Consider the following 19,871-nt stretch of genomic DNA (forward strand, 5'->3'; position numbering starts at 1 on the left):
CACATACATGGACTTCAGCAAGGCGTTTGATAAGGTTTCCCATGGAAGGCCGATGGAGAAAGTGAAGTCTCATGGGGTCCAGGGTGTACTAGCTAGACGGATAAAGAATGCAACAGGAGACAGAGTAGTAGTGGAAGGGAGTTTCTCAAAATGGAGAACTGTGACCAGTGGTGTTTCACAGGGATCCATGCTGGGACCACTGTTGTTTGTGATATACATAAATGATCTGGAGGACGGTATAGGTGGTCTGATTAGAAAGTTTGCAGATGATACTAAGATTGGTGGAGTAGCAGATAGTGAAGGTGACTGTCAGAAAATACAGCAGAATATAGATAGATTGCAGTTGGGCAGAGAAATGGCAGATGGAGTTCAATCCGGGCAAATGTGAGGTGATGCATTTTGGAAGATCCAATTCAAGAGCGAACTATATGGTAAATGAAAAAGCCCTAGGGAAAATTGATGTAGAGAGATCTGGGTGTTCAGGTCCATTGTACCCTGAAGGTGGCTGCGCAGGTCGATAGAGTGGTTAAGAAGGCATACGGCATGCTTTCCTTCATTGGAAGGGGTATTGAGTTGGTACAAGAGTTGGCAGGTCATGTTACAGTTGTATAAGACTTTGGTTCGGCCACATTTGGAATACTGAGTACAGTTCTGGTCGCCACATTACCAAAAGGATGTGGATGCTTTGGAGAAGGTGCAGAGGAGGTTCACCAGGATGTTGCCTGGTATGGAGGGTGCTAGCTATGAAGAGAGGTTGAGTAGATTAGGATTATTTTCATCAGAAAGGACGAGGATGAGGGGAGGACCTTATTGAGGTCTACAAAATCATGAAAGGTATAGGCAGGGTGAATAGCAAGAAGCTTTTTCCCCCAGAGTGGGGACTCAATTACTAGGGGTCACGAGTTCAAGGTGAGAGGGGAAAAGTTTCAGGGAGATATACGTGGAAAGTTCTTTACGCAGAGGGTGGTGGGTGCCTGGAACGCATTGCCGGCGAAGGTGGTGGAGGCGGGCACGATAGCATCTTTAAGATGTATCTAGACAGATAAATAAATGGACAGGGAGCAGAGGGATACAGATCCTTAGAAAATAGGCAACAGTTTTAGATAGAGGATCTGGATCAGCGCAGGCTTGGAGGGCCGAAGGGCCTGTTCCTGTGCTGTAATTTTTCTTTGTTCTTCTTTATAACAGCTCATGAGACTGGTTTCTTAAACTTCCTCTGAGCACTGCTTAACTGGGTTGAACAATTATATCACAATCTGACAATAACGTATGTGTTTTCACAAAATGTACAGAGAAATTTTGTAATTTTCCCACATTATTAATATTGCTTTGTTCTGTGTAACATGGTTTTCAAACATTAATATGTAGGAAGAAAACACAGTGTAGCCAAAAAGGTTACTTGAGAGGCAGCGGAACATTAGTCTAATACTTAAGTTTTGGAAGTACCTCAAATTCGAACTTAGAACTGCCAAAGTTAGTCCTTTGCTTCTGCCAGAAGTTGTCTGGCTTGATGATCAGTGCAACGTGAATACAGCCAGGAAAAGACTCCTGGAGAATCTTCAGCAGCGGTTTAATGGAGTCCCATTTGGATCCACGCATGTCAACTATCACAGTGAACCCTCGCTTACATACTTCCTCACTGCAGAAAAGAAACACAAGTTACATCCTGAAAATAAATATGTACAAGGCAAAGCAAATAGCATAACAACAGCAACAGCGCTTCAACAGTGACATGGTTTAGATTTTGGCTAACATTTTGCAAAGTGTTAGCTTCAGGAGTTCAGAGAAAGACTACAAATTAGATTTGTTCAAATAAATAACCTGAAACAACTTTTGCTTTCCCTTTCCTTTTTTCAAGCTTTGGCTCTCAGGAACACTTTACTGAAATATAATTCAATAAACGCTGAGCACCCTCCATCATCCAGTACTCAGCCCAGTGTGAACCCAAACAGTCAAGAGTCAGCAGGTTATATGAGCCTCACAAATAAGTCTGATGCTGCTCCCACCAAATGTCCAGATAAGTATGTATAGCAGGATGAATGGATAATGATTAGGTGTTGGAATCAACTTAATTTTTCTCTTTGCTAATGCAGTGTGCCAAATCAATTTCAGCAGATTTATCACCACTCTGCTTGAAATTAGCTGCTGCAGCACAGAATAGGACTAAAAACAATTCTTTTGCATCTATATCTTCATCTGGTAGCACAACAATCAGAGACTAAAGATCTAATTGGTGACTCTCCATACAGGATGCAGAAGTGCAGAGAGAAATAAGAGCAGGTGACTCCATTGGAGTATGTCAAAGAAGGACCTCTCAGACCTGGGCCCGAACCATTTCAAATCAGTATGAATATCTTAACACAGGGCTTAAATCAATTTAGTTAGTCATAATCCAGTTCCAAACAACAAGCACAAAATTACAAATTACAACAGCTTATATTTCTTAACCAGCTTAGCTCAGAAGAAGCAAGGATAGTTCAGTCACGTTGTTAGAGAAGAATAAAATAAATATTTCTCTAAATCCGGTTATACTTGCCTATGGAATATTTGACGTTGGCATGGAATGCTGAAAACAGGAAAATATCCATTGTCTTTAACATTAACAGTTGTCAATTTGATGAGTACAAAAAAAGTTTACTGACATGTAAAACAGAAAATTCTGGACATATGTTTGTATGCAGAGCTGGATCTGATGGAAACATGAAGGATTTCTAACTCCCATAATAAGCTCAGCGGTGCTGCTTTGTGATTGGATGAACTTGATGAATAACTGGAAGTAGAAGCCCTGCCAATTTAAACTTTCCTAGTTTTATTTCTACTTAATAATTCAATAGAATTCATACCTTCTCTTAGTTATTCACTATTACAGGTGATTAAAATAATATAGGTGTTAAATCTGAATCTAGCCAGTAATTAAAGTTCTTGGAACAAGGATGTTAAAGACAAAAGAAAGGAAGTATATTTGCAGGTTGCAACAGCAGAGGTATTGTGGCAAGTGAAAACAGTTGTCGTGGCAGAAGGAAGGGAGCTGAGAGTTTGAAAATTAATCTGAGAGCTAAATTTCTTTCCAGAGGATGATGGAGAGGGTGGTGAAATTCGAGATGGGGATAATGTAAGAGATGCATCTTATAATTGGGATGAGGTCAAAGATCGCCTCATCAGTGCTCAAAACATCAAGAGTTGTAGGGTCCTTCCTGTTTGTTCTTGTTTATTCTCTTATTTCCCCTTTCTTTTATTTTTCTGTTATAATTTTAATCCATGGATGTGTTATGGACATGCGTCTTTAAGGCAGCCTGTATCCTTAACTCAAGCAGAAGGAAGTAGTGGCCTGGTCTCTTTAATTCCAACAGACAGCTGGGCTGTTTTAGACAGGTGATTGCCGACTGGCCAGCATCAAGAATGTCTCAGTTTGATTGACTTGGCTGATGGCCAATGAATTGTTCCAAAAGGCTGTGCTGTGCCCGGTAATAGGTGGGGATTGGATTTTATCCCATTGGAATGTTTCTCAGAGCCACGAAGTTCCATTTGCTTTCACTCTTGATTTTGGCAGTACAGATCCAGCTAAATCCTCTCCAGAAAGCTGTTGCTCAGCCTCTTCCAAAAAAATTCAACTAAATCTCTCTCCAATAAACCTGTGAGTGTTGGATTTCTGAAATAAGGGCCTGAAATGCAAGTCACAAACGGAGAGTATATTGTGATAAAACAGGGTAACTGTCTCTCCAGGAAAATTGTTAGTACAGGCTTCAAAATGAGGACTGTGCACATTCTCCCTGCGTCTGAGTGGGTCTCACCCCCACAACCCAAAGATGTGCAGGGTAGGTAGACTGGCCACACTAAATTGCCTCTTAATTGGGCACTCTAAATTTCTTTAAAAACACAAGGATTGTGGATTTACAATCTTAATGTGGAGAAAGCCTGCAAGGAACTATCAGTTACATTCCTTCCTTCTTCCCCCCCGACCCCGCGCCCTCCCGTGTTTGTCTGTTTTGTGTGTGTATAGAGGGGTGGGAGGTAAGTTAAAGTAGAAGTTAAGTACTTATTAATATTTAACCAACTGTATCGGCTGCATGTTTCACCATTATTCTTGTTATAAATAAACAGTAATTGTGTTTCAACTTACAAAGCTGGTGACTAATTATTGGGCAGCCAAGAGCCCAAGACTTCAGGAATTTTTATAAGAATTATTGGTTAATCCACTTGTACTGTGGCTCCGGGGCACGTGTGGGTGGAATTGACTGTGCAGATGCCCAGGGTGGCATCAAAATAAGTGTATCTGCAGCATATAAACAAATTGCATCCCTTTCAATACAGCTGCACAAATCTGACTTTTGAACCCACATGGCAGCACTTGTTCTCAACATAAGTAGGCCATTGTGTGCTTTGATCGGAAAATTACTTCCAGAGCATTCCCTATCTCTGATTTATCAGACTTGTATCACTTTTTTGTTATTCGTTCATGAAATGTCAGTGTCACTGGCATGGCCAGCATTTATTGTCCACCCCTAATTGCCCTTGATTAGTGATGAGTTGCCTTCTGAATCACTACAGTCAGTATGATGCAGGTACATCCATAATGCTATGCAGGAGGTCTTTGATGCAGAAACTGTGAAGGAATGTAATATAGTTCCAAGTGAGAATGGTGCGTGGCTTGCAGGATAACTTGCAGATGATGGCGTTCACTACCCTCATCCTTATAGGTGGTGCAACTCTCAGGTTTCAACGGAAGGTCTGATCATTTGCTTTAGGGATCTTGTAGAAGGTACACATCTACCTCGAGGAACTTGTGCAGCAATGTCCTGGGGCTACAATTCTGCGACAGGTGTTCACTATGTTTCAACAGAACTTGTTAAACTCAGTGTTAACTCAGTGTTAAACAAATGGGATCCTTAATTGCAGGATGAGCATGCACACGTTTTAAGGAATCGGGTACAAGTATAAACCATGTTATATGGAAAATGTATTGTGTGAATATTTCAGTAGCCTGGAGTTAAACAAATTCCATAAACATAGTATTAACGGTTACTATTTATTTTGGCACATCAAGAAGCACTGCTGTTCACTTTACTTTTCTAGCAAAACATTAGTGCAGACCACAGTAAGATACTGAACTTTTCCTTCCATTAAAGAAGCAACTACAATTTAAAAAGTACTCATATAATCATCGAACCCGTACATTGCAGAAGGAGGCTATTCGACCCATCGAGCCTGCACCGGCCCTCCAAAAGAGCATTCTACCCAGGGCCACTGCCCTGCCCACCCCACCCTATCCCCGCAACCTAATCTGCACTTTGAATCCGATGGGAATAGAGGTATATGGTCCCTGGAAGGGAAGGGAGTTTTAGTACATACAGGTAGCATGGTCAGTGCAGGCTTGGAGGGCCAAAGGGCCTGTTCCTGCGCTGTAATTTTCTTTGTTCTTTGTTCCTACCAGAAGCGGCAGCATAGAGCAGGTCGCGTGCCCAACATGTACACTGATGTCACGCGTCCTGTACATCCATGCTTTGGATTCTTCCATTTTGTAGCTGCTGGCAAGTTAGGCAATAGGACTGTGAAGATGGATCATTTTGTTATAAGGAAGAGAGGGCCAGAGACACAAACAGGCCAGGATCTCACAACGGAATTTGCTGGGGAGAACTGTACAGGAGAGTCCACGGCAGAGAAAGCAGTGCTAGTCTGAGCTGCATACATAACTCTAGGGCCTCTGGTGAACAACCCATTAAGAAATTGAAATAGGGAAAAAAGCAGTATAAAGATGATTTCTTGAGGTTTGGCTGTGTTCATTGTGCCAATGCGGCACGGTAGGACAACGGTTAGCACTGTTGCTTCACAGCGCCAGGGTCCCAGATTCGATTCCCGGTTTGGTTCACTGCCTCTGCAGAGTCTGAACGGGTTTCCTCCGGGTGCTCCGGTTTCCTCCCACAAGTCCCAAAAGGCGTGCTGTTAGGTGAATTGGACGTTCTGAATTCTCCCTCAGTGTACCTGAACAGGCACCAAAGGGATTTTTACAGTAACATCATTGCAGTGTTAATATAAGCCTACTTGTGACAATAATAAAGATTACTATGCAAATCAGGATGCAAAGCCCATGTGTGTTATATGCAGGGAGTACTGGCAAATGAGAGTTAGATGCCAACTTGTGTTACCTTCACAGAATAACGCAGCAAAGCGACCCTTCAGCCCATAAAGTCTGCACCTGACCTGGCTACCTAATCCCATTTGCCAGCACTTGGTCCATGGTCTTGAATGTTATGGTGTGCCAAGTGTTCATCCAAGTACTTTTTGAAGGATTTGAGGCAACCCGCCTTGACCACACTCCCAGGCAGCACATTTCAGACCGTCTCTTCAAATCTCCACTAAACTTCCTGCCCTTCACCTTGAATTTGTGTCCCCTTGTAATTGAAACTTCAACTAAGGGAAACAGCTGCTCCCCAACCACCCTATCCATGCCCCTCAAAATCTTTTCCACTTTGAACAGTTCACCCCTCAATCTTCTCTGCTCCAGTAAAAACAACCCAAGCCTATCCAACCTTCCTTTGTAACGCAAATGTTCCATCCCAGGCAACATCCTGGTGAATCCCCTCTACACCCCCTCCAGTGCAATCACATCATTCCTATAATGTAGCGACCAGAATTGCACACAGTACTCCAGCTGTGGCCTCACATAACTCCAACATGACCTCCCTGTTTTTGTGATCTAATTATAATAATCATCTGCATTAGTGTCACAGGTAGGCTTACACTAACACTGCAATGAAGTTACTGAAAAAATCCCCTTGTCGCAACATCCGGCGCCTATTCACGTACTGAGGGAGAATTCAGAATGTCCAATTCACCTAACAAGCACGTCTTCGGGACTTTCTATGCCTCGATTGTTGTCTTTTCACCACCATATTAACCTGCCCTTCTGTCTCCAGTGATTTCGACAAACACATCAAGGTCCCTTTGTTCCTCAGAACTTCCCAGTGTCATGCCATTCATTGAATACATTCTTGTAACAGTGCTCCTTTCAAAGTGCATCACCTCATAATTTTCAGGGTTAAATTCCATCTGCTACTTTTCTGCCCATTTGATCATCCCATCTATATCTTCCTGCAACCCAAGACACTCAACCTCCCCGACAATCTATGTGTCATCCGCAAACTTATTGATCTTACCCCCACATGGTCATCTGTGTTGTCCATGTAAATAACAAACAATAGGGGACGCAGCACAGATCCCTGTGGTACGTCACTGGACCCTGGCTTCTAGTCACTAAAGCAAACATCTTTTCAATTCTAAAGGAACTGAACCTCAAATTGTAAAGGAAGGATGATGATTGCTTTCGGCACAGTGAAGAAATAGATGCTTTCCAAAAGTAATTAAAAGTTTGGCAAGTGCAAATACAAAGCCAAAACTACTACATGTTCATCACACTGCTACAACACATCGAAGAAAAGAGTGTTAAGTAAGGGGATTGTCAATACTTATGTCACTACTTTACAAAGAAGAAGTTTCAGATTTGGAAAAAGAGGTGGATGAAAAATTATTTTGAGTTTGAGACCCCTGGTTAATTATTAACTTACAGCTGACTCCAAACGACGAGACTGAACATCTGAGCCTCACCTGCGGCAGTACAGTAAAAACCGGCCATAAGTCCATAAGGTTGTCAAAATTCGGGAGTAGCGTCTCCAAAGAGTATCCAATGTCCCAGGACCAAATTTCTTTTTAAAAAACTATGATGTCTTCACGCTGGAAGCAGCATCAGACAGCATGTGACGTGCCCGGCAGGTACATTGACGCCACACACACTGTATGTCCGTGATTTGGGCGCAAAATCACAGAGGAAATATTTTTCTTTAGGTGTGGCTTTGTTAATTGTGCCAATTCAAATCAGAATGTAAAGCCCATATGTGTTATAGGTAGGGAAGTACCGGTAAATGAAAGTTTTAAACCTTCAAAACTGCAAAGACATTTGTAAACTACGCATGGCAAGTTTGAGGACAAACCTCTGTTGTTTTTCAAAGGATGCAGCAAGAACTTTAATGGTCAGCTGAAGTACTTAGCAGAAATATAACATTGAATGGCAAACCAAGTGAGATTGTGAAGGCCAGGCAAGCTCACCTGTCACATTATAGGTAAGAAATAATGGTGGTACGTGAAGGTCAGCCGGTGTGGGTCGCGTAAATCGGCCGGCATGGGTCGTGAATGTTGGCCAGTTGGTATCAGTGGGTTCCAGGGAAGAAAAAGTTTGAAAAACACTGGTCTAGAGGTCAGATGGCAGAATGTGTTCACAGAACAAGGATCAGTGCTCTTTGAAAGCAGAGTTGGGGAGAAAAGAAGAGAGAGATAATATACAAATGGAGGAGAGAGCTATAGAATCTATAGAACAGTACAGCACAGAACAGGCCCTTCGGCCCTCGATGTTGTGCCGAGCAATGATCACCCTACTCAAACTCACGTAACCTGTATACCCGCAACCCAACAATCCCCCCATTAACCTTACACTACGGGCAATTTAGCATGGCCAATCCACCTAACCCGCACATCTTTGGACTGTGGGAGGAAACCGGAGCACCCGGAGGAAACCCACGCACACACGGGGAGGACGTGCAGACTCCACACAGACAGTGACCCAGCCGGGAATCGAACCTGGGACCCTGGAGCTGTGAAGCATTGATGCTAACCACCATGCTACCGTGAGGCCCCTCATGGCCTGAAACAGCTCAATTCAATGTTAGGTCCAGAAAGCTGTAAAGTGCCTAATCAGAATGTACGGTGTTGCTCCTCCAGTTTGCATTGACTTCATTTTAGCACGCCAAAGACAGGGATGTAAACATGAGAGAAAGATAGGAAATTGAAATTGCAGGCGACAAAAATATCGAGATTATGTGATGAAAAGTGGAATTTCAGATATATTGTATATGAATTTGGTGCAGTAAAGGTTAAAAGCCTGGGTTAGTGCAGTTTTGAAAAATAATCCTGGTTTAAAAGCCAACTATGTTTTTGGGACAATTAAAGCATCATAAAAGATTGGGTTTATGAATTTTGTTTGCATTAAGGGTTCCCTATGGAGTAGTTAATTAGATAGTTAATTAGTTAATCAGTAGTTAGTTAGTTAATCAGTTGGTAAGATTATCTAACTAATGAGAGGAGCTAGAGGACCAGGCTTTTTGCAGAAAAGCAGGCATGCAGTTCTGGAGGTGGAAGTGAAACTATGAAAACAGTTTCTGAAGACTTCAGCTAGAGGTCCTGCATTGTCTTGGTATGATTTGGGTCCATCTCTGAAAACATTCTCAAAGGCCATCTCTTAAGCAAGTAGGCCTGAGTGCTAACTATTTAAAAGTGCATTTAAAAGTGGATTAACAGCTGAGATGGAATAAAGATAGGAGTTAAAGGTTATTGTGTCACTGTATTAACTAGCATTGTTTAAGGAGTAACTGTAAACTACTTTCTCGTGTGATCTTAAAGATATTTTAATACTGTGCTCGTAGTAACATTTGTTTTTGTACACTCTGTCCCTCTTCTGCTTGAAATCGGTCCTGGAGTGAGGTATCCTTTCCTCAAGATCTTACAAATTAAAATAAAATATTTGAGTTTCTGTCCAGTATCCTTGTTGAGGTCTGGTCTGGGATCGTAATGATTATGCTTGAAGACTACTCCACAATGTTCGGAATTGAGCAAATTCATTATTTCAATCACGGGGCACTATTTTGAATCTAAACTAAGGAAATTTGAAATGCAATCTTCATAATAACATTTCTAAATACTGACAAAGGAGAACATTTGATGGGTTTCAAGAACTATGTTTGAATCCTGGAGACATGATATTTATTTGCGTAAGACATTTATTGAAGAGCAACATGTTGGTAAACACTACGGGCCAAATTAATAAACAGCCTCGAAGGTGGGAACAGTAGGGGACAGAACAGCAAGTTCCCGGCAATGGCTAGCATCGTTGAACCATCGGTTCATTTTGAAAGCAGATGGATGATAGGTGGTGGGTAGACAATGAAGGTCTTTAAATTAATTAATGATACAGTAGACACTGACAGGAATTTTCCAGCTAGTATTCGGCTCCCCGCTGATGTTGGCTCCAGGAATAAGGCAACTTCCCAGCTTCAGACAAGGGGCCAGAACTCCATCCAACATTTCTGATCTACCGCCCGCAAGTGATGTTTCTGAGATGGTCACAGCTACAGCCACAGGCCATCCTCTTGCCGCCTCGCCTCTCCTCCCTCTTGCCGCCTCGCCTCTTCTCCCTCTTGCCGCCTCGCCTCTCCGCCCACTTGCCGCCTCGCCTCTCCCCCCTCTTGCCGCCTCGCCACTATCTCTCTCGCGCGCATGCATTGGCAGTTTCAAATTCTGGTAATGGGGGCTGCTGATTTTCCAGGACTAAAGGGTCTCCTATTGACCCTTCCATCCTCAGGAGCCTGTCCGCCGTCCTTAACTGGATGGTGAGTACCCTCCTTGGCCACTTATTGACCATCGCTTCAAAAATTGCATTTTTGCCAACTCAATGCACAGATGCAACCACATTGTGGCTCTGACACGAGAAAAGAAATTCAACGGTACGTTGGCAATAAAGCCAAATCAAACCAATACGAACTACAGAATAATCTTTCTATAATTGTGATATACAAAGTAGTTTCTGTTACACACACAGTAGCTCCTTAAATCTAGCTATGGTGAAAATGTTATTTTTCACAAAATAATGATGTTTTAAAAAAGCAATAATTAATTCTTTTTCAACTTTGAAAATTTAGTGTAATTCTGCTCATAGAAAGTGGAAGATCAAATTCAATGCTTTCACTAAATATACATCATGAGTGGCTGTGAGAAATATTCTAGCATGTAATTGTAAATGTAAGTTAAGAAGAGAAGCCATTGAAAATGAAAAATGAAAATGAAAAATTGTCACAAGTAACTGACAAATTCCCAAATACACAAAGTTTTGTAAAAGTGATTTAAGTATCACAGCAGGCAGACTGTCTCTACATTATCACTTTCTTTAGTGTGGGTACAATTGAAGGAGGTTGGCTAGCTTTTAAGCCAGTTGGTGAAGTAGAAGACCAGAAAACAATCTTTACTCAGGTTTTCTTTTCCCCGATTAAGGGGCAATTTAGTATGGTCAATCCACCTACCCTGCACACCTTTGGGTTGTGGGGTGAGACCCACGCAGACATATGGAGAATGAGCAAACTCCATACGGACAGTGACCCAGAGCCGGGATCGAATCTGGGACCTTGGCGGTGTGAAATATTATAACTCCACTCTTGCCCCAGTGTCAATAAATGTCTCTTTAATATCCTAAAGCAATCACCCACTCAATGTATATAGTCAATCTTAATTCATATAAATAACATAGCACATTACTTAATGGAGAAAGATCGGGAAAAGGGTATATCAAATAACAGTACCCACCATTCCTGGTTGGTGTGCCTCATTAAAAGTAATTTATGACCACAGTTTAAACATACTGAGCACTTAAGGCTTTCGGACAGATGACTGGTTTGGAATAGCTCTTTCAATTTTATATAGTGGAATATGGTGTCTAACTAATGATAATAATAATCTTTCCTTGTCACAAGTATGAAATTGCTATGAAAAGCCCCCAGTCGCCACATTCCGGCACCTGTTCAGGTAAGCTGGTACGGAATTGAACCTGCGCTGCTGGCCTTGTTCTGCATTAGAAACCAGCTGTCTAGCCCACTGAGCTAAACCAGCTCATGATTTACTGATTTGCAAACACATTTTCGACACAAAGGAAACAGCTAAAGTGAATATACAGTACACCCACCACATGTCCGTTTCATTTTTGGATATAACTGAATCACCTACCAGCAACCAATGCTGTGAAGAACATCTATTTGTGCAAAAGCAAGGTTATATTTTAAAAACACTGACATAACCACATTTAAAATAGTCAAAAGGACAGAGCGTTTTTGGAGGGCACTTATAAAAGGAAAATTCTGGCACTGAAATCTCAAAATTAGCACAAAAAATGTAGAGAGTCCTGCTTGGTCACCATCCCTTTACTGACCTACATTGGCTTCTTGGCCCCCAACACCCCCTCATATTTTAGCTCTTTCCTATTTCCAAATTTTCCTCAAACTCATGGTCTTTAACTCTAGCTGTTATGCATCCTCGCTTCATCGGACCTTGATGGTTGTGCCTTCAGCTTCCCGAGTCTCCCAAAAAACTAGAATTCCCTCCATAAATCTCAATTCTTTCCCATTTACTCCTCTCAGATCTTGCTTCAAATTATCTTCCATGACCATTCTTCACATCTCTTTCAGATGGTATCTATTTCATTCTTCATGCCTTCGTGAAGTGCCGGGGACACATTTTTCACATGAAAGGCGCTAGAGTAATGTAATTTGCTTTTACTTTAGTTGCAATTGGCAAACTTCACAGTTTGTACAGATTTGAGTGTGTAGAAATAAGCATTTGGGTAAGAAAACTAAATTCAGCATTTTGGTACTCCAACAATGTCACCAGTTTGACAAATTTTTAATAATCAATTGGAAGTATTTTATGTTTTAAATTTTCATATATTAGTAGGATGGCAAGATTAATATTACAATTATATGAATATTACTATTATGATTATGGGAATTAGTTCTCCCTAATTAGAAACCTTACTTTCCTCGATAATATCTTTCTTTCAAGGTTTAGAAATCCTTTACTGACCACTACTCAGTTGCCTTGAAAGTCATCAACAGCTTTATATATTTCAGTCTAGTGCATTAAATGAAATTCCTTAATAAATCATCAAGTTTCATGAAGATCCTCTTTCTGATAGGATCTGGGCAGCACGGTAGCATTGTGGGTAGCACAACTGTTTCACAGCTCCAGGGTCCCAGGTTCGATTCCGGCTTGGGGCACTGTCTGTGCGGAGTCTGCACATCCTCCCCGTGTGTGCGTGGGTTTCCTCCGGGTGCTCCGGTTTCCTCCCACAGTCCAAAGATGTGCAGGTTAGGTGGATTGGCCCTGATAAATTGCCCTTAGTGTCCAAAATTGCCCTTAGTGTTGGGTGGGGTGCTCTTTCCAAGAGCCGATGCAGACTCGATGGGCCGAATGGCCTCCTTCTGCACTGTAAATTCTGTGAGATACATATAATTTTAATTCCTTATTACAATCAGTAAGACCAAATATTCTACCTCACTTTGGATTAGGCTTTATAAATGAATCCAAATTAGGTCACCAAAAAGTGATGCATCTAGTTTTCATCACAAGATACCTAAAAATCGTTCTAGTTTCTATAATTGTCAAAATATGTTGAAATGAATCTATATTTATTATCGTCTATCAAGAAACATATCTGTTAATTGTTATTCTTTTTTCAGATAAGCTGTATTACTCAAATGAGAAACAATAAAGCAGAGGCTATCGTCTATTCGAAGGATAACCGCTGGTTGCAATTTTACTTTAAAAGGGCTAATTCATGGCAGGAGAACTCAATGCCGTGGTGTGCTCTTCCTGATCTATGAAGGGGCAGTCAGGAACATTTTCCATGCCAGGGCCAGCATGTGTGCAGGAAGCGTCTCCAGCTGCAGATCCTGGAAGCTGGGTTTCAGAGCTGGAGCGATGGCTGGGGATACTGTGGAGAATCTGCGAGGCAGAGAACATCATGGCTAGCAAGTATAGAAAGGTGGTCACACCACAGGATACGATTCCACAGGCAGGAAGGGAATGGGTGACCACCAGGCATAACAGGAGGACTAAGCAGGCACTGCAGGAATCTCCTGTCGCTATTTCTCTGCAAAACAGATATACTGCTTTGGATACTGTTTTGGGAGAGGTGGGGGGGGGGGGGGGGGGGGGGGGGGGGGGGGGGGGGCGGCGGGAGAATAACATCCCGAGGAAAGTAGCAACAGCCAAATTCATTGCACCACGGTTATCTTTGCTGCACAGAAAGGAGTAAAAAGTGTGGGAATGCAATAGTTGTCGGGGATTCAATTGTAAGTGGAATAGACATGCATTTCCGGGGCCGCAAACAAGACTCCAGGGTAGTACGTTAGCTCCCTGGTGCTAGGATCAAGGATGTCTCTTAGCAGCTACAGGACATTCTGGAGGGGGAGGATGAACAGCAAATGGTTGTGGTACACATTGGTATGAACCGTATTGGTAAAAAAAGGGATGAAGTCCTAAAAGCAGAATACTGTATAAGGACTTCAGGAGCAAGTTGAAAAGTAGGACTCAAAGGTAGGGATATCAGGATTACTACCAGTACCATGTGCTAATCAAAGTAGAAATAGCAGGATATATCAGATGAACATGTGGCTGAAGAGATGGTACGAGGGGCAGGGTTTCAGATTTCTGGGACATTGGGACTGGTTCTGGGGAATGTGGGACGAGTACAAACTGGACGGTTACACCTGAGCAAGAATGGGAGTGATGTCCATGGGAAGTATTTGCTAGCTTAGTTGGGGAGGGTTTAAACTAAAATGTCAGGGGGATGAAGAGTCTGAGCAAGAGGAAACACAGAGAAGAACAAAAGGCAGAAAGGGGAATAAGAAAAGTCAGGCCGGAATCAAACAGGGCCACATTGAAAAATAATGGGAACGGGACAAGGAATGTTAAAAAGACAAGCCTTGTGGCTTTGTGCCTTAATGCGCAACACATTTACAATAAAGTGGTGACTTAATCACTAGATGTAAACGGGTATGATACAGGCGGGATTACAGAGGCATGGCTGCAGGGTAACCTGCGATGGGAATTGAACATTCAAGGATATTCAGCATTTAAGGAGGACAGGCAAAAAGGAAAAAGCGGTGGGCTTGCATGGCTGGTTAAAGGAAACATTAATCCCCTAGCAAGGAAATATATGAGCTCTGATGATGTGGAATCTGTGTGGGCAGAGCTGAGAAACACAAAGGAGAAAGAAAGGTTAGTGGGGGTTGTATATCGACCCCCAAACAGTAGTAGTGATGTTGGGATAGCCATTAAACGGGAAATTAGGGACGTCTCCGATAAAGGAATATGTGCAATTATGGATGACTTTCATTTGTATGTAGATTGGGCAAATTAAATTAGTAACAATACCGTAAAGGAGGAATTCCTGGAGTGTATACGGAATGGTCTTCTGGACCAAGACTTGAAGAATAGGCTGTCGTAGAAAGGATATTGTGAAATGAGAAAGTAATAATTGGCAATCTAGTTGAGCAAGGCTGCACAGTGGTTGGAACTGCTGTCTCACAGCGCCCGATTTCAATTCCGGCCTTGGGTGACTGTCTGCATGGAGTTTGCATGTTCTCCCAGTATCTCTGTGGGTTTCCTCTGGGTGCTCTGGTTTCCTCCCACTGTCCACGGATGTGCAGATTGGGTCGGGTTGCGGGTATAGGGTGGAGGAGTGGACCTAGTTAGGGTCCTCTTTCAGAGGGCTGGTGCAGCGTCGATGGGCTGAATGGCCTCCTTCTGCACTGTAGGGATTTTTATTCTATGGAGCCCCTTGAAGATGAGCAACCATAATATAATAGAATTTGTCATCAAAATGGAGAGTGACGTAGTTGATTCTGAAACTATGGTCCTGAATCTAAATAAATGAAACTGAAATTCTATGAGGCATGAATTGGCTATAATGGATTGGGGAACATTGCTTAAAGGAATGGAGATGGATAGGCTATGGTACATATTCAAAGAACTAATGGGTGAATTGCAACAAGTGCTCATTCCTGTCAGGTGCAAAAATGAAATGGGAAAGGTTTGCAAGCGGAATTAGAGATAATACTAGATCCAAGAAAGAGGCATACAAATTGGCCCAAAGAAAAACAACAGACACGAGGGTTGGAAGACATTTTGAATTCAACAAAGAAGGAGAAAGGGATTGATTAAGAAGGTGAAAATAGAGTAAACTTGCGGGGAACATAAATACTGACTGTAAAAGTTTCTATAGGTATGTGAAAAGAAGAGTAGTAGTGGATGTCCCTTAGTCAGAAACAGGGGATTTTATAATATTGAACAAAGAAAGGATACAAAGATTTTTTTTAAATGGCTGACCTACTAAATACATACTCTGGTTCTGTATTCACAAGGGAGGACACAAATAACATACCAGAAATGTTGGGAACACAAGGTTTAGCGAAAGAGTGGATCTGAAGGAAATCAATATTAGTAGTGAAGTGGGGAAATTGATGAGATTGAAGGTCGATAAATCCTCAGGGCCTGATAATCTACTTCCCAGAGTACTTCAGGAAGTGGCTCTAGAAATAGTGGATGCACTGGTGGTCATCTTCCAAGATTTTATAGACTCTGGAACAATTCTGAGAGATAATAATCTTTAGTATCACAAGTACGCTTACATTAACACTACAATGAAGTCGCCACACTCCAGCACCTGTTCAGGTACACTGAGGAAGAATTCAGAATGTCCAAATACACCTAACAAGCACGTCTTTCGGGACTTTTGGGAGGAAACCGGAGCACCCGGAGGAATCCCACGCAGACACGGGGAGAACGTGCAGACTCCGTGCAGACAGTGACCCAAGCCAGGAATCGAACCAGAGTTCCTGACACTGTGAAGCAACAGTGCTAACCACTGTGTTACTGTGCTGCATTGGAGGCTAGCTAATGTAATCCAGCTATTTAAAAAGGGAGGTAGAGAGAAAACAGGGAACTTATAGGCCAGTCAGCCTGACAGTTGGGAAAATTCTAGAGTCCATTACAAAAGATAATAATAGCAGAGCACTTGGGAAACAGTGGCAAGATCTGACAGAATCAGCATGGATTTACAAAGGGAAATCATACTTGACAAATCTATTGGAATTCTTTGAGGATGTTACTAGCAGAGTTAATGAGGGAGAGCCAATGGATGGAGTGCATTTGGGCTTTCGACAAGGTCGCACATAAGAGGTTAGCATATAAAATTAAAGCACATTGGATTGGGGTTAATGTACTGAGATGGATAGAAAATTGGTTGGCAAACAGGAACAAAGAGTAGGAATAAACGGGTCTTTTTCCAAATGGCAGCCAGTGACTAATCGGGTACCGCAGGGATTAGTGCTCAGACCCCACAATATATATATTAACATTTTAGATGAGGGAGTTGAATGTAATATCTCCAAATTTGCAGGTGATGCAAAGCTGGATGGGAGGGTGAGCTGTGAGGAGGATGCAGAGATGCTTCAATCTGATTTGGACAAGTTGAGTGAGTGGTTAAATACATGGCAGTTACAATATATGTGGATAAATGTAAGGTTATCTACTTTGGTAGCAAAAAACAGGAAGGCAGATATTATCTGAATGGCTATAGATTGAAAGGCGAATGTACAACAAGACCTGGGTGTCGTCATACAGCAGTCGCTGAAAGTAAGCATGCAGGTCCAGCAAACTGTTAAAAAGGCAAGTTGTGTGTTGGACTTCGTAGCAAGAGGATTCGCGTACAGGAGCAGGGACATCTTGCTGCAATCATATAGGGCCTTGGTGAGACCACACCTGTGTGGAGGTTTGGTCTCCTTATCCAAGAAAGGATGTTCTCGCTATCGATAGAGTGCAGCAAAGGTTTACCAGACTGATTCTTGGGTTGGCGGGCATGACATATGAGGAGCGATTGAGTCGGTTAGGGTTACATTGGCTAGAAGAATGAAGACAGATCTCATAGAAGCCTATAAAATTCTAACAGGACTAGATAGGGCAGATCCAGGAAGGATGTTCCCGATGGTGGGGGAGTCCAGAATTAGGGGTCACAGTCTAAGGATACGAGGTAAACCATTTAGGACTGAGTTAAGGAAACATTTCTTCACCCAGAGTGATCTGTGAAATTTGTTACTACAGAAAGCAGTTGAGGCCAAAATATTATATATTTTCAAGGAGTTAATTATAGCTCTTGGGGCTAAAGAGGTCAAAGGATATGTGGGAAAGCAGGCACAGGTTAGGGAGTTGGATGATCAGCCATGATCTTTATGAATCTATGTTTCTATAAATCAAAGCTAGGGAATCCAAAATCAAAGACAAATGGGATAAATATGGGCTCATAGAAATGAAAATAAAGTTCCTGTTTTTCCTTTCTTCTATCCCTCACTTCAGTCCTAAGATAACTTTCAAATATTCAGCTTTCAAACCTCTTGGAACAAAAGCATTTGTTATATAAATTGCACTTATAAAACACAACCAAGACTTTTTCTCAACTATAAAAAATAATACTAAGAACACAGTAGGATGCTACTAATCAAATTTAGTGTTTCTAAAGCTTTCCAACTGCAAACCAGGTAAGCCAAACAATTAAGAGCAAAAACATCACCATCTTCCAGTCGTGCCCTACAATTTACATTGCAAAAGAGGAGATGGTAGTGGTAATGTTGCTGGACTAGTAAACCAGAGGTCCAGGTTAATGCCCTGAAGATATCGGTTCAAATTCCATCCTGGCAGCTGGTGGAATTTAAATTCAGGTAATCAAATCAGGAATTTGATAGCTAGTCTTAGTAATGGTGAAAGTTATATCAGTTTTACTGCACAGAAAGAGGCCCTTCGACTCATTGTGTCTGAGCAAGCCATGATGTTCTAATCCCATTTTCCAGTACTTGCTCCATAGCCTTGAGTGCTATGGCGGTTCAAGTCCTCATTTACCACCCTTTCAAGCAGTGAGTTCCAGATTCCCGCAACCCTCTTGGTGAAAAGGTTTTGCCTTAAATCCTTATCATCGATTGTCATAAAACCCACCTGGTTCACTTATGTCCTTTAGAAAAATAAATCTGCCATTATGTGATTCCAGACCGACAGCAATGTGGTTGACACGGATCGGGCCTCCGAAATGACCTCGCGAGGGCAGTTAGTGATGGGTAACAAATGCTGGTCTTGCCAGCGACACCCACATCCCATAAAATAAATTTTAAGTCCTTGCATTCTGGCATTATCAATCACAAAGAACTACTTGCCAATGTTCTCTACATACTTATCATCCTTTATTTTGCACTGAGTAAAATTCAATGACATATATGTTTAGTAAAATATTTATGTTTTCATTATTAGCTCACAATTTGAAGACAGCAAATTAAGAACTCCGGAGGAAAAATAGAGCTATAAAATTCCTACACAGCTACATTTTTCAGAATAAATAAATGCAGTGAATGTCATACCTGGGGATATTAGCTAAATAAGAGATAAGCCGCCTAAGATCTTCTTGCCTTATTCTGTCATGGTTGCTACGTGCTGGAAATGTCAAGACAGGACCTCCACGCTTATCTCGTCCACCTGGAGAAAACAAGTCCATGGACAAATAAAGACAAGTAAGTAATAGCAAGTGTAATTTCTTCAGTCTTTTCCAAAAAATGTCCATTAAATCCAATAATGAGTTTCCTTACCAGTTTATGTGCAAGAAAATTCTCTCTTTTACAAGAGATTACGTTATAAAAATGCAGCAAACCCAAACAGAGCAAGAGACCAGTAAATATTGATTGTAATCATTATATAATATCTAAAGATCTAACATTTGTGTAATTCTGACTTGATCAACGGACAAGGAGCCAAGTAAGGCTGCATTGACTATTCTAATGCACTCTGACTGGTCTCCCAAATTCTATACTTCCTGGTCATCCCAAACGCGACTGCCTGTGCCTTAACTTGCATCATGTTGTGTTCATCTGTCTTCCCTGTGCTCACTGACCTACCCTGGAACCAGATCAAACAGCATTTTGATTTAAAAGTTCTCATCCTGGCTTTCAAATTCCTCCATGGGCTCGCCCCTCCCTATCTCAGTAATCTTCTCGAGCTCCACATCTTTCCACGGCACTTTCACTCATCTCATTGCAGCCTCTTGAGCATCCCAATTTTAGTCACTCCACAATCTTCAGTGGATTAGGACCTACAGCTCTGGAATTCCTTTCATACAAGTCTCGAAAGTGATCACTAGGTGCTGTCACATCATCTTTATTTAAAGTATAATATTATGTGTGATG

At 41.8% G+C, this 19,871-nt stretch overlaps 1 protein-coding gene across 8 annotated transcripts in view; it reads right to left on the reverse strand.

The window, feature by feature from the left end:
• The window catches only part of LOC119966020 (triple functional domain protein), a 684,537-nt gene that overhangs the window by 425,639 nt on the left and 239,027 nt on the right, over window positions 1-19,871 (reverse strand). For all 8 annotated transcript variants that reach the window (XM_038797164.1, XM_038797162.1, XM_038797163.1 and 5 more), the window contains exons 3-4: window positions 19,053-19,167; window positions 1,447-1,639 (exon numbers count right to left, since the gene is read on the reverse strand). In XM_038797164.1, the coding sequence (XP_038653092.1) occupies window positions 1,447-1,639; window positions 19,053-19,167 (308 nt within the window). The remainder of the gene's footprint in view (window positions 1-1,446; window positions 1,640-19,052; window positions 19,168-19,871) is intronic.

This window comes from Scyliorhinus canicula, chromosome 5 (assembly GCF_902713615.1).
Source record: "Scyliorhinus canicula chromosome 5, sScyCan1.1, whole genome shotgun sequence".
NCBI lineage: Eukaryota > Metazoa > Chordata > Chondrichthyes > Carcharhiniformes > Scyliorhinidae > Scyliorhinus > Scyliorhinus canicula.